The sequence below is a fragment of the Rhinolophus hipposideros genome, assembly GCF_964194185.1.
Source record: "Rhinolophus hipposideros genome assembly, chromosome: 23".
Lineage (NCBI taxonomy): Eukaryota > Metazoa > Chordata > Mammalia > Chiroptera > Rhinolophidae > Rhinolophus > Rhinolophus hipposideros.
In genome coordinates this window covers 43,113,696-43,128,120 of record NC_138069.1, presented here as the reverse complement: position 1 = coordinate 43,128,120, position 14,425 = coordinate 43,113,696, and the positions used below count along the sequence as shown (strand labels likewise).

At 50.0% G+C, this 14,425-nt stretch overlaps 1 protein-coding gene across 1 annotated transcript in view; it reads left to right on the top strand.

Annotated features, from left to right (window-relative positions):
- The window catches only part of SDK1 (sidekick cell adhesion molecule 1), a gene marked incomplete at its 5' end in the record, with an annotated part of 671,475 nt that overhangs the window by 466,610 nt on the left and 190,440 nt on the right, over positions 1–14,425 (top strand). The window contains 3 exons of the mRNA XM_081035288.1: positions 2,936–3,047; positions 3,714–3,904; positions 12,355–12,438. Of these exons, the coding sequence (XP_080891414.1) occupies positions 2,936–3,047; positions 3,714–3,904; positions 12,355–12,438 (387 nt within the window). The remainder of the gene's footprint in view (positions 1–2,935; positions 3,048–3,713; positions 3,905–12,354; positions 12,439–14,425) is intronic.

The following is a 14,425-nucleotide window of genomic DNA, read 5'->3' as shown; positions in this document are numbered from 1 at the left end:
TTGTAATGTGTAGTGCTGTGTAAATACAGTTCCCTCTTCCCATTTTGTTTTCATTCTTCTTGGAAATAATTCTTCATTGGTGTATGGCATTTTAAAATGTTTTTAATACAGAACGTTGAAACAGAGGGTCGTATTCCCGAAGCAGGTAGTGGTGGGTCATTCATTATTACAGAATATGTATGAAAAATTAACCAATCGTTGAGTACTTGTTGAGTGCTCATTTTGTTCTAGATACTATGGGAACAGCAGAAATAAAGAGGTGGTTTTATTCTTTTAAGGACGCCTTACTCTTCCATGCATCTTTCTTCTAAAATTGGAATGTGGGGGGAAATGTGGTGGAAAAGTCAGCATGGCCGGTTAAAAACACACATCGTTATCTCCTCTCACTAAAACAGCAGTAAAGAAAGACGAGCCTTAGGTCCACAAAGGAAGGAGAGACGAGCCATCAGCAAAGCAGAGATAAAGTGGCTCTCGGGTACAGGACTAATGACCGCGGGGAGAAGGTCTTGGCTTAGGGTCACCGAGAGCGGACTTGGTCACAGAGGAGCCAGCGATGACACAGAGCTAAAAACGGGGGCTGGTTGGGGGGGTTGTTAATAACGTGTGTCTGGCACCGCGGCTTCCTGCCCTTCAGAATAATGGGGAGTTCCCCCCTGATTGAAGTGAAGTTGCCTATTGACAAGCCAAACGTTCGCATGGCGGGGGGGAAGGGGGTGCGTTTCATTTTAAGCTTGTCTATACTGTTCTTTTAATCCATGTGCACATACGAATTTGACTGAATTTAAAAACAATTTTTTAGTTAAAAGAAGTGAACCAGCATTGTGTGCTGTAATGAGCACTGTCCTTGCTATCAGGAGATCGGGGTTCTGGGCCCTTGTGAAATTGGACTCAAATGTGGCTACAGTCGTTTACATAGGAAACGCACAGGCTTCGCAATCAGACCTTGCTTCCATCTTGCCGTGGTAGTTTCCGTTAGCCACGGTCACCTTCCCGGCTACCTGGTGTGTGCACTACAAATACCCTTTGTAGGAACTGTGACATTTTCATCTGCGTCTTGCACCTACTTCCCTAACAAACGTCACGTGTAGTTCATGCATCTCTAGAAAGAACACAGGAGACAGGTCAGAAGGCCCGGGTCTGAGAACAGACAGAGTTTCACCAGCCACGAATCGAGCTGGTCACTCGATTTGTCCTGTCGACCCCGTAGGGTGAGGGGACATTGAAATTGTGTATTTGTGTGTGCTGAAAGTGTGACAGAGAGAAAGTCACTGTCCAGTGTGAGCCACAGTCAGGACGTCATCTTTCCATCGGTGTGGCTGAAATCCACGATGGACTGGCTCGTGCAGCCTTTGTCCCACGCGTCCCTGAAGGGCTGCAAACTCAGCCGTGGTTCCTCGGGGTCAGCATGCAGTCGAGGCTGCCTGGCTGGGGGACTGTCCCCCTCCCCAGGCAGTGACAAGTGCTGAGCGCGGGTTCCCTCTGCTGCCGCCGTGGCTGAGCAGTGATTAATGCCATATGAGTACCTCGCTCAGTGACCTTTTAGCATTCCCTGCTGCTCTCCTCCACTTCACATAACTATTGGCAAATATTAGCTTCTCAGGTCATTTCTCCTCATCAACGACTTTCACAGGTGACAGGCAGGTTGTTAATGTGACTGGCATCCAGCTTTCGTCTTTGTCCCGTCGTGAATGTCTGTGCTCTGGCCTCGGTGATCTGATCACCGGCCCAGCAATCCCTACTGTGTTAGAACCAGTGTCCGGAGCAGCCTGCAGGGTCTGGCGAAGAAGGCAGGAGGCCTTCTTCCCAGGAGGCCCGAGGATACGTGAGCTGGCCCCACGTCCACCGTCCTTGGTGTGTCAGTTTGGGAAAACCTAACCTGTAGGCTCTGCTTGTGTCAAGATCTCTGTTAATTCCCACGAACTTCTAATTGAGCAATGGCATACTGTTTCAGCGAGCCAGGCCATAGAGCTGTGCGGCTTCAGTGTCGGTGTCAGGCCAGCCCTCCTTTCCCTCCTGCGCTCTCTCCGTGGCCCTGACCTACTGCCAGCCCAGAGGGCTAGCTCCCTTCATCCGCCCGCCCGAGTTCTCTTCAGCTGCTCAGAATGGGGATGATCTCCTCAGCACGAAGGACTCAGTGAAACACTTTGTATTTACAGTACTTTACATTTATTTTCACTTCCAGTCTCGTCCACCTCCACCCTTTATTGAAATTCCTGTTCTAGAAATGTTTGATCAGTCTTCATTTTCCCTAAATAAACAGTATTAGAGTGTACTGTGGGTAGTTTAATTTTGATATTACATGCATTTTAGAGAGAAGTGGCAACAATGTGTCCTATTTTTTTCTCCCTTGTCACCAGAAGTATGAGCTAAATTATTTATCATTTTATACTCACCAAACAGAGATGATTCAGGATATTTACTTTTCAGAAAAGGAGGGCTTAGAAGTGCCCTAACGGAGCTGACGCGTTGGTAAATGAGAGTGTTTGCATTTGGGCTAAATAAGAAAGTCTGCTGCTTGCTTGCGCACGCGTGCCTAGTGGAGGGACTGATCTGGGATATATTTGTGGAATTCAATGGATTTTAAAGAATGTGTAGACTAGGTAACTCAATAATTTAATCGATTAAAAAAGAATAAGGTCAGCAAGCATTTGGGAGAAGGTGCAGCAGTAGGAAGCCAGAGCGTCCGCGGAAGGCCCAGCCCCCGTCGTCACACCATTGGCTCAGGCTACAAGCTGTGGGTTCCACCCCAGGCTCTGAGCTCTGAGAAAGGCCAGGGACCGAGGGCTCTTCCTAGGGGGTGGATTGGGGCAAGGTTGTGAGACCCGGAGGTGTCCTATCAGCCTGGCTTGACAAGATCTGTCCTTTGTCACATTTCCAATGCCCACACTTTCCATACTTAGGAGAGTCCCATGGACTTGTGCTTTGTCTGCCACAGGAGACGATGGCACACCCGAAACCGTGGCTCCCATCATTGTGATTCCCCCCGGCAACAGAAGTGTGGTGGCTGGGTCCAGTGAGGTCACCCTGGAATGCATAGCCAATGCCAGGTATGCGGCTAGTCCCCCACGCGGGGACACTAATCCACGATGACTGCCATGGCTTCTGGTTGGTGCTCTCCCGGTGCTGGCGTCGTTAGTGCAGCTGGGCTGTGAGCACAACCTGGAGGGAAGCTAGGCAACTGGCTCCCCCAGCCTTCCATCGCAACATTTGTGTTATCCATGTCACGTGGGATATTTAGGTTGGAAAACAGTGCTTTTCAGTTTAGCTTCGGGTCATTGAGGGGGTGGGGGCTGAGGAGGAGAGAGGCACTAAGGTTCACGGGAAGAGTCCATTCCCCCCTGTCCACTCCTCAGTGTCCGCAGCCCGCTGAGTGGTCGCTCCAGAACCGAGTTCCCGTGATCACACTCCCATGCAGCCGTGCCCCCAGTAGTATTTCTTTTATACGTCCTCTCCCTGAGCAAATGGAGTCATTAGCACTACGGGCCATTGCTGCCATAATTAGCCACCCTCGCTCAAGAGTCCCTGAGCAGAATGTCTGGTCAGTGTGTGCCATAAGGGAACAGACTTACATCTGGACTGATTTTCAAATGTCCACTGTTCAACCCACCACAGTTCCTGGTAGAAATAGCTGTGTCTTGTGCTGAACGCCTGAGATTGTTTCTGCCTTGTCCGTGAGTCACAGTTATTGTCACTAATGCCCTTCATTCTCACAGGCCTGTCGAAGAGCTGAGTGTGACCTGGAAGAGAAATGGGGTGAGACTCACCAGTGGGCTCCACAGCTTTGGGAGACACCTTACCATCAGCAGCCCGACGTCCGCGGACAGTGGGGCGTACGTGTGTGAGGCGACGCTGAGAAGGAGCACTTTCGAGCCAGCCCGAGCAAAAGGCTTTCTTTCTATCATAGGTAACGCTCAACCTGGTGCACGGTGGTGCCACCACCCTCAGGTCGGGAGAGCCCACGGGCTCCTCCCTAGAAACAAGGTAGCAACAGCGGTGTTTCACCACCTTCATTTTTAACTCAGCAAATGGAGGTGGCGTTGAGTTTATCTTCCAAATGTATCTTGTCTTCCTTTTTCAATAATATACACCCACTGCATCCAAGCAGTTGATGTTCTAAGGACTTCCAGGAAATGACTTTGGACACCTCCAGTGATCAGGCTTGGGAAATAATGTGGTATCGCCCTCATCATGTGTGTCACCTTCCTTTATGCCACTAGGCTCTTCTGTAACTCTAACTTGGCTATTTTGGTCAGTGTTCAGGGATTATTCTGTTACTGTCATTTTGTTTGACCCAGAAGAAGGTTAGAAAGTGTTGGATTTTATCTTTTGGTAAATTAGAAAATGAGAACAGAGGTGATTCCTAGAACGAGCCAAGTGTCATTCCTGAACCAAGGAGAACACAAAGATAAAGTTGAGTCACTTTAAGCGCTGAGAACTCTAAGGGTTTAGGAAGTGTGTATCGTACATGGCTGAGGGAAGCCTCGCTTTATTGTCAGATTATACGATTACATTAAATTGTGAGGCGAGTACTTTTATTTCTCTCATTTGTTCAGCTCCTGTCATACTTTTATTCCTAAGTGGCTGTGATCAGGGTCGCAGGAACCCTGTTGAGCAGAGTGGTGGCCACTGCAGATAAGAGGTACCTTGAAGGTCAACTCCAGGAAGGACAATCCCTGTTTCTTCTCTTCAGGAAGGGGAACTGAGACCAGGAAAGATCAAATACATAGTAGCCCCTCACATAATGTGTTGTGCAGTTTCCACTTTGCAGACTAAGAAAAAAACTAAAGTTTATATTTTCATACAAAATGAGCAAGAGTAGCAAGAAGTACCGCATAAAAGGCCGCTTGCCTTGGGTATGTCACATTCCTTTAAATCATTAGGAAGTGGCTTTGTAACTTGGAAACAACTGCCAGACATGTACTGCACACCCATCGTCCCCCCTGAAAGAAGTGTAAGAATTATGGAAGTGTCCTAGAAAGCAGGCTAAGAGTCGCAAATTGTTGTTGATTCTACACCAAGGGTGGGAGCCGGTTCTCCGCCACCTTTCTCATCCTCACCATAGCTGTAGACATAAATACCATCTGCCCTCCCTGGAAGATTTTTTCATCAGCTTTACCTAGAGTTATATAAGCCCAACACATCATGGATTGAGCCAAAATTTAAAATTGTGATATGTAAATCTCCAATAGACAGGACTGTATCACATGAAAACATTTTAAGGTAATTTAGCAGGAGGAGAAAGTCATTTCCTTGTAATCTAGAATGTTTGTTTCCATCATAATTCCCTTTCAGAATATTTAAATCTATCATATGAACTTCACTTTTGCATTTACATCTGAATTCCAAAGCAGACTGCTTCTGTCTTCTCAAGAGTTACCATCTCTCTGAGTTCTGGCTTCTAAAGGGATGAGAACACACTTTGCTGCTGTATCCTGTCGATTTAGATCCCTTTCATTCATCAGAATTTGCTGTGACAGGTGGACTCGGTGATGGAGTCATCCTGGAACAGCGCTGAAGAGCCTCTGTCAACTCAGAGAGGTTTGGGAGATTGTAACCCCAAGCCCGCCGATCATGGAGTGGGGTTCCTCAGGAAATGTAACTGGTGTCACAGGGCTGTCACTGGTGGATCTGTGCAAGGAGCTGTCGTAAGAATGCGCAGAGGAAAGAAAGCAGCGACAAATCGGCTTCCAATCACTTTCCTTTCTCACTGATGAGAGAAGACAGACCAGCGCACGGTTTCCTCCCCTTCAACGTCCCTGCTGTGTTGCTTCATTTCTGAGGTTGAAACAGCATAGGGGTCTGACTGCAGGCATCGTCACACCTGCTGACACACCTGTGGGCCCCCACTGCACAGGTAAAGCCAGCCTCCTGGGCTGGGCCCGCCATGTTCTCCTCCACCTGTCCTCCGCTGCTACAGTTTCTCCTCCCCTGACCTGCCCTTCACGGCAACCTCCCAGCTTCCCCGCCACACACTGCACGACTGAGCCAGACGCCTCAGCCACGTTCTCTGGCCCCTGGAGCTACAGTGGAACCTTGTGTGGCACCATCGGGCCCCCCGTGTGGCAGGTTGGAAGTGGCAATTAGCCCTCCCGGGAACAGCCCTCGACCAGCATAGCATGGACGGTGGATAAGCAGCCGAGCTCCCTCACCCCTTCTGGCGGGGACGTCTCTCTCAGAGATTGCTTCTACACTAGCTTCCAGAGTTTTCCCAGTGGGGGTGAGCCCAGCCCCCCCACAGTGGGAGCTGCCTTGATAAGGTGCTTTTTCAGCTGGCCTCTGGCCCTCCCAGCAGCGTTCCCATCACCTCCCAGGTGGGCTCCTAGCAGCGAACCTGGGCTCAGCGCCTGCTTTGGGGGTACGCCCACCCACGACTGGCCATCGTCTTGCAGACTGAGCACGTGCACAAGCCTGTGATGGGGTGATTGGCCTTCCGCCCTGGACACCACCTCACCTGGTTAGTGAGTCACATCCCTCAAGACGCCTCCCAGATGCCGCTTGCTTCTAGGAATCTCTCGGAGTCTTCACCCGACAGGAATGAATCTCTCAGCTGCACCCTGCAGCCCATGGCACACGGTGGGTCAGAGATGCACGGTGTATGAGAGGATCTGGAGACAGGACTGGGCTCCGAGTCTCACTGCACCAGCTCACTGGCTGGAACAAGGGCCTCTGCCTCTGCTGGCCTCAGTTTCCACGCCTCAAAGTGCAGGTATTCGTGTTGTTAGGATGGAAGTAATGTCAGTCACAGAGGCACTGAAGTGGCAGCTTCACTATCTGTTGGTAGAACTCTACCCGTCACGTTAGTCATTTACCATCCATCAGTTACATGAAGCACATTTTGCACATTCACCGTCTCTGAAATCGGACGTGTGGCACAACCCACAGAAGCACCTTTTCTGTCTTGGAGACAGCTGGAACCATGGTGCCTCTTGCCAGCGATGGTGGCGGCGTGCGTTCAGTGAGCTGCCGCAGGCACAGCTTGCAGACATCTGTCCAGACTGACAGCAGCCTCTTGTCCTCTTCACACATCAAGCCGTGGTGTTTGCACCCTTGTCTACTCCCACAAGCATGCACGTCCCGGCACGCTGGCTCTTTCACACCCACTCAGAAACACGTCAGTGACAGTAACTGCTGCAGACAGCTGTCTCTGGGCGTCTCAGATCTACTCTGGTTTCTTACTCACAAACCATTCAGAAACCCCAGTGAATTAACTATTTTTCAAGTAACACTTTCCTTGTAGCACCTCGGGGCTAATGCCAGTAGCACGGCTGAGGTCGTTCTGATACCACACTCAGGTCTGCTGCAGCCGAGGCTGAGTACCTGCTGGTGATTGTATCCCACGGAAAACGCTCCCTCCTTTCTGTTCTTCCTTCCTTGTCCTTGTCCTTTCTCTCCTCCACTTATTACAGAAACATCTGAGCCTACATCTTAGACCCTGTGCTAGGTTTTAGGGACAGTGGAGTGGAGAAGCGCCAAGGCCCCGGGCATCAAAGCTTCTCGTGTGGGAGACAGTGCTGCTTACAGCAGTCACAGCCCAGCAGAGGGGCCATGGGGCGCCCACCGCCCACCTGGCAGATGCGGGCCTGAGGCTCTCTTGGCACACAGCAGGGGAAGGCCAAACAGAATCCCGCCAGCAGAAGCCTCTACTCGTGGAGACGGGCAGAGAATACCTGCCTTCCAACTCATCACACTTGTTTTAGAAAAGCAGAAGTTGTCTCTTTTTATAGTTTTCACGTATGACTTCCATTCGAAGCACCGTAGTTAATCACTGGTGTCCTATCACAATTGTAGAACTTGTCTGTATGAAAGTTTATTACTGGCTGAAGCTCAGAAAATAGACCTAGCACAGAGCAGTTTCTAAAATCAAAGGTAAATTTCTGTGGGGCAAACACCAAATGATGTTTGGGTGACTGGCTTCTGAATGCAGGACTGGCAGGCCAGCGCTCAGTGTCCCGAGAGGGAGCAGGAAGTGTGCTCTGCTCTCCCTTACGCCATCTGTCCTTCCTGCTCCCTTCCCTCCGTCTTGTGTCTCCTCTGCCCATCCATCCACCCATCATTTACTGAGTGCATGGTGTGTGCCGCCACGGGTGGAGAGTAAAGATGGAGGATTTGCAAAGATGAATAGCACATATTTCCTCCCCTAAAGGAGTTTAAAGATTTCAGTCTTTGGGAATCTCCTCATCTCTTCTAGTAGTTTTTAAGTGTCATCTCTGAAATTGTGCTGGGTGCTAAAAATATAGGGTGATTAAGACGGCATTTTTCTGTGATGAAACCTCCAGTGTGGTGGGAGTACCAACATGCGGGCCCATCACACAAATATGGATCATCGGTACCAAAGGAGTATGTGGTGGGCAGACCCACCTGTGGCGGTCAGCGAGCCTGTGCAGAAGGGACAGCAGGACTGGTCCTGAAGACTGAGTCTGAACTTACCCAGAAGACAAGTCGAGAAAGACGTTCCCCATGTAGGACCTGGGACGAGTGTCCTGCTTGCGTTCTGCTGCGGTTGGTGCGAAAGCACCACCGACCTAACACTCATGCAGCTGCGCCGCCTCACAGGTCTGCTGTCTCTGTCCAGGCCTCCCAAGGCCAAAGTCAAGGTTGGGACTGGGCTGGGTTCTTACCTGGAGGCTCTGGGGAGAATCTCCTTCCCGGCTCATTCAGGGCGTTGCAGGAACCAGTCCGTGTGGTTGGGGGACTGAGGTCCCACGTGCTTCCTGGCCGTTGGCCAGGGTCATTCTCAGGTTCTAGAGGTCACAGCACCCCTGGCTTATGACCACCTTCATCTGCAGAGCCAGCAGCAGGCCACGTCCTGCTCACACTGCGAACATGTCTGCTGTCCGCCTGCCTCGTTTCTGCCGCCTCTATCTGGAGAAGGTTTGCTGCTTTGGGGCTCCTGGGATGAGATTGGACCCAGCCAGCTAATCCAAGATAGTCGTCCCATTTTAAGGTCCGTGGTCCTAATCACGTCTCTAAAGTCCCTCTTACCTTGTAGCATATTCACAGTCCAGGGACGAGGGGGTGGACGCCTCTAGAGCCAGTCTGCCACCACAGTGGGCCAAGGCCCTGAGTGTGGACGATGGCAAACAATGGCACACTGTAGGTTTACTGCTCCCTGAGACGTCATTCTGGGGCGAAGGGAAGACTGGACAAGGGAGCGTCTGTGGATTTGTGGTGAGCCCTGCTCAGGACAGGCCCTGGGACTCAGACTCCGGAGTGTTGGCAGAATCTAGGCCCAGCATCTGGCAGGACAGCATGGAGAATGCTTGTTATACGTGGGTCATCTGCTGTGGGGGCCTTCCTGGGGCCAGAACCAGGGCCTTGTCACCCTGGCATTTTGGAGAGTGGGGATTTGATAGAGACCCCTAATGAGGGGGCTGCCCGGAAGGTAGCCCACCTCCAGCTCTGAGACTGGACTGGAGGCTCACTTGTGCTGTCCGCAGCCCCGGGGCCAGGACGATCAGCATGGTCGGTCTTCTCATGGCACCGCAGCTGCACACAGCCCAAGGACGTTTTCCTGGTATCGTCATCGCATTTCAAAAGAGATGAACTGGGAGTTTCAGTCTGCAGTGTTATCAGCTGCAGCTGTGATAAATCTTTACGTCCAGCGTGCACCCATGTTGGCAGTGCACCCTTCCTGGAAAGAGCTGTGCCGAGTAGCTGAGAAAGGCCCTGGCCCTTTGAAGACGAAGTGATCGGAAAAGCCTATGTACAGAATGACTAGGTCCCAGCCACTTCTCCCCACGGCGCACCTCCCAGTCTTTCCATGGTTGATGTACCTGGTACCCCCCACTTTTTCCTTAGCTGACTGAGCAAAAGGAGCAGGGCATGGCGGGGGGGAGAGAAAAATCTTCAAGCACCGTTGACTTAGGTTAATGTGAATGAGAAGGGTGAACGTGAGAGGCACTAACTTCCATGAGGTAGGGACATAATGAAGTCACGACCAGAGCTGGGTGGGCCTTTCGGGGCCTGTGGCAGTCACCCCCACTCTGCTTGCTCAGCGACCTGGAAAACTCTGGAACAAGGCAGGAATTGTCAACAACTGGTTGTGCCTGTGCCGTGCCCAGCCTTCCTCAATCACCTGCTAACACGGCCCTGGGTGCTGGCCCCGCAGACGAGAGGCTGCCTTTCCAGACAGAGCCCGAGGAGCTTGGCACAGAGTGCACAAGGCAGCAATCTCGTGCCAGGCCCCCGCCACCGGCTGCAGAGGGGGCTGGCGTGCTCAGAGAGGAGTGGCCGTGCCAGGCCTGGAGGTCCCTCGTGCGCCTCAGCCCCAGAGCCACATACTAGTTCAGCATGAGCCGGCTTCGGGTCACTGTGTGAAGACTGCCCTGCGTCTCTGACCTCAGACTAGGTCCCTCCCCGTGACGGAAGCCATGGGCATTGCCCAGGGGCATTGGTCACTGTGCCAGACCGGCCGTAACAGTGCATCGGGTTTGGTCTGGGCCTGTACATGCTGACCATTCACATGTTTGTGTTTTCATCATCAAAGTGTGACTTATCTTGAATGAATCTCAAGGGCATTATGCTGAGTGAGGAAAGCCAACTCTACAGGTCACGTGCCGTACGATTCCACCTCCATAACGTTCCGGAAAGAACAGAATGATGGAAATGGACAGCAGGTTCACGGTGGCCGGAGAGCTTGGGAGGGAGCAGGGGTGGGCGTGGCTACAGAAGGGCCGCCATGGGCACCCACACGGGTGAGAACACCGCACAGCACTAACCATGCACACGCTCGTACATGTGCACACGCGTGCAAGCACACTGCGGAGATGGGAACAGTACATTGCCTGTTTCCATGTCACCTCGGTTGTGATTTTATACGATAGTTTCACAAGATATTACCACTGAGAGAAACTAAGTAAAGGATATGTGGGGGCTTCCTCTCTCATTCCCTGTAGTGGCATGGGGCTGTACGATTGATCCAAAATGTTTCATTTGAAAAAGGAAAACCAATTAGTTGTAGGCAAATGTTAATGTTTTACCGTGGTTTCTTCCTTTTCTTCTCACATCCCTTAATGACATCATGGCTGTGGGTACGGACTGTAACTTCCACTGCTGCCTGTGGGGCGTGCCCTGCATACAGGGCCGTGGCAGGAAACAGCTGCTGTGGACTTAGAATAAACTAATGCTGCTCTCGCTGGACTTAGAACAGGAATAATGCTACTCGCATCGTGAGGGACGAAGGAGACTGGCTGAGTGAGCATACGTGAACGTGCCGTGGAGACTGGCTTGAGAAGGACACCCAGTCTCTGCAGTATTTCTCTAGGCCTGGTCTGTACACACTGAATGAGTGGAGGTGTGCCTCTGTCTGGTGAGTTTGCAGCCGTGTCAGCCTGCGTGGTCGTTCAGGCGGGTTGTCTTTGCTCGAATGACCCACGTCATACGGAATTGATGCCTCAGTTTGCTTCCCATCATGGACCTTCAGCCTCTTCTCCTTGATCATTTCACCGAAACGCCAAGTTTTCGTTGCTCTTTTAGCTTCCACCCCATTTTAAAGAGACCGTGGGCACAGGAGGCAGGCCAGGCTGCAGCCCACGTGTGGTGTCCACACGCAGCGCAGTTACAGTGGACACAAACCCCTCTGGCAGCAGGCCCAGAAATTCATTTTCACGCAGAGAGCGGCTACAACAGCTTTTTGTTATCATGATAATAAAATTGCTACCACCTTAATGTCCCACGAACTCCGCCATGCCACTGTTGAATTTCTGCTGAATAAAGTGAGAAAAATATTGCAATTTGCTCTCCAAGGAAATTCCTTGTTTAATACAACCACTATGTTTTTTGGTTGAATAGGCGAGTGGAGTATCTAGAGATATGCAAGTGGTTAAGAGTTTCCTTGGCTTCTAAAGATGGATGAGAGGCCCTTTTGCTTTTTTCTCTTAGCTATCACTTTGTGTTCCATTGAAGTATGAGGTCTATATTTTGCAGAAGAAGAACTGCTAAGACTTCAGAAAATATGTGAAGAGGCTGCCCTGCTCCCTGGGGTAGGCGAGTGCCTCCTGAGCTGGTGTTTAGTTTAGATACTGAAGCAGGCTAGCTATAAAATACTGTGCTGTAAATATAAACCGGTATGAGCCTCTCGGGACAGTCCTTCTAAATGTGAATTAAGATATTCCATGATTCTAGCCCATAAACTGCGAAGTAGTCATTGCCCGAGTAGTCATTTGCTTCCAGAAACCGGAGACCATAAATGACTTGGCCTCTGCCCACTGAATTCTGAGTCTGTGTGTATGATGGGACCTGACGAAGTTTTCAAAACTAGTTTTCAAAAGGACTTTAAACTCTTTGAGGCTATAAGTGTCTCCTGAAATAAACCTCCTTTGCTTAGGGGCGCTTTTGTGTTTTTTTTGTTTAAAGAGCCACCGTATTTTACTGCTGAACCCGAGAGTCGGATTTTAGCGGAAGTGGAAGAAACAGTGGACGTCGTGTGTCGAGCCATGGGTAAGTACGGGAGGCCGCTGAAAAGCAACCGCAAGACAGAGGAACACAAGTGGCATTTTCCAGGGCAGAGTAGTCACCATGGGGGGACACTTTGAGTGCAGTGGAGAGAGAGGGACTTGGGAGCAGAGTCGAACTCAGTCACTATGCACGTGACCTTGGAGGTGGTGTTTGACTTTGCTGAGCATTTGCTTCCTCACCTGCAAAGCAGGGATGACATTTACCCAAGGGAAGAACAAGGAGGCCTTAGCATAGCCTCGTCCTCTTGACTCCCATCAAATGCTCTGACTCCTCGAGACCGTGATCCTTAAGACTCAGGGCAGGAAATTCATTCTCATCCACGGGGCTCAGTAGGAGGAAAGATCCGTTGGAAATTCTTTAAACAGGAAGCCTTTTTCGTTTTCGGTCGACTTGACCTTTGTTATTCAGGCAATTCCACCACTCGTCCGCATGCTTTGGTTACTATCTGTCCACTGCCACCATTTCATGTCCAGCAGCACAAATACTTGTACTAAAGCCCCTAACAGAGACAGGCTTTTTAAGGCAATTTCATTAACAAAAGCTATGTTAGTGCCCTAGAGATTGTCAAGAAATGAAAAGGACCTTCGTATTTTTAATGTTAATATTTGTCCATCTTAAGGGTGGGTATTTTCTTCTAAGCGCTGGGAGGTAAGGATTACTAACAATTTTGTAAATCTTCAGACAGCGCCGTAAGAGCAATATTATCTTACTGTAACATACAAAAACCAAAGTTCATAATGTGCTGGGGCACACAGCCAGGAAGATGCAGTGAGATATTTCTTGTAAGACCTCCTCCAGTGTCTGGCACGTGGGGGGGGGGGCTCATTCACTACTGGGCAGGTAACCACCGAGGGCCACGTGGCCATGGAGACAGGAGCCAAACCCAAACCCGTCAGCTACCGAAGCAAGTGCTTTGGCCAGAACACCGGGCCTCTCCCTGAGAGCTGAGGCCCTGCGACTTAGAACTGATACCCATATCTGTCAGTACCTGCATGTCATTTCTCATTCCTGAAAAGGATGGTGGTGTCACTGTGAGCAGTACTGACAGTCCATGGAGGTCAGCGTCTAGCCACACGTCCCCTCCTTTCTGTCCACTCTGCTTTGTACAACAGCCACTCCACCCACAAGTCTGTTTCCTGGGCAGCTCTGCTTTGCAGCCCTGGTCAGCTTAGCATGGCCACTGTTTACAAATCTGCTCTGTCTCCATCCCTCTGTCCCAGCTCTCCCAAGTCAGCCTAAAGAGCGGAGGAAAAAGTGAGAGAATGGTCATGTGGATTTTAAATGGAAATATTTTCATTGTTGTGGCTGCACTGTTCCCTTTCTTGTATAAACACCAGCTTCTAAGGCTGACAACTCTGAAAGCGGAGCTGTCCGGCAGTTAGAGCCCACGGTACTGCAGGGATAAGGTTTCCTTCACGACATGGAATTGCCGCAAAATAGAAACACTCCCAGTTCCCTGTGCACTAACAATTATTTTTCAGTAAATGACAATCTCAGGCTCTCTGCTTAACTGGAGAATGCTCCTAATTTCTATGGGGTAAACCACTTGTTAAGTACGGACTTATAATTTGAGCAGGTCTTTCTACATTGCGTTGCCATCGTATAATTTACTGCTTTCTTTTAATTTTGACACTGAGAGTATAGCAGTGTGCGAAGTGGTTATTCTTTATGAAAGCTACATCATGTAATTGCTATTAGGGGATTTTACATGAATTGATTGTGCTTTTACCTTGAAATGGTTTTTTTTTTAATTTCCTGATTTAATGAAAAGTGACAGGAAACACATAATTAAGGCAAAGAACAGAATCTGAGAATACATTATCCTGAACTATTCCATGAAACTATAACTTTATTTATTAAAAGAAGACATCTTACAATTACATAGCATCTCAAACCGAAGGATTTGGGTGCGTTTTTCACGCTGAATCATGTGGAGACTTGTTTTATTTCAGCTGATCTTACATCTAGG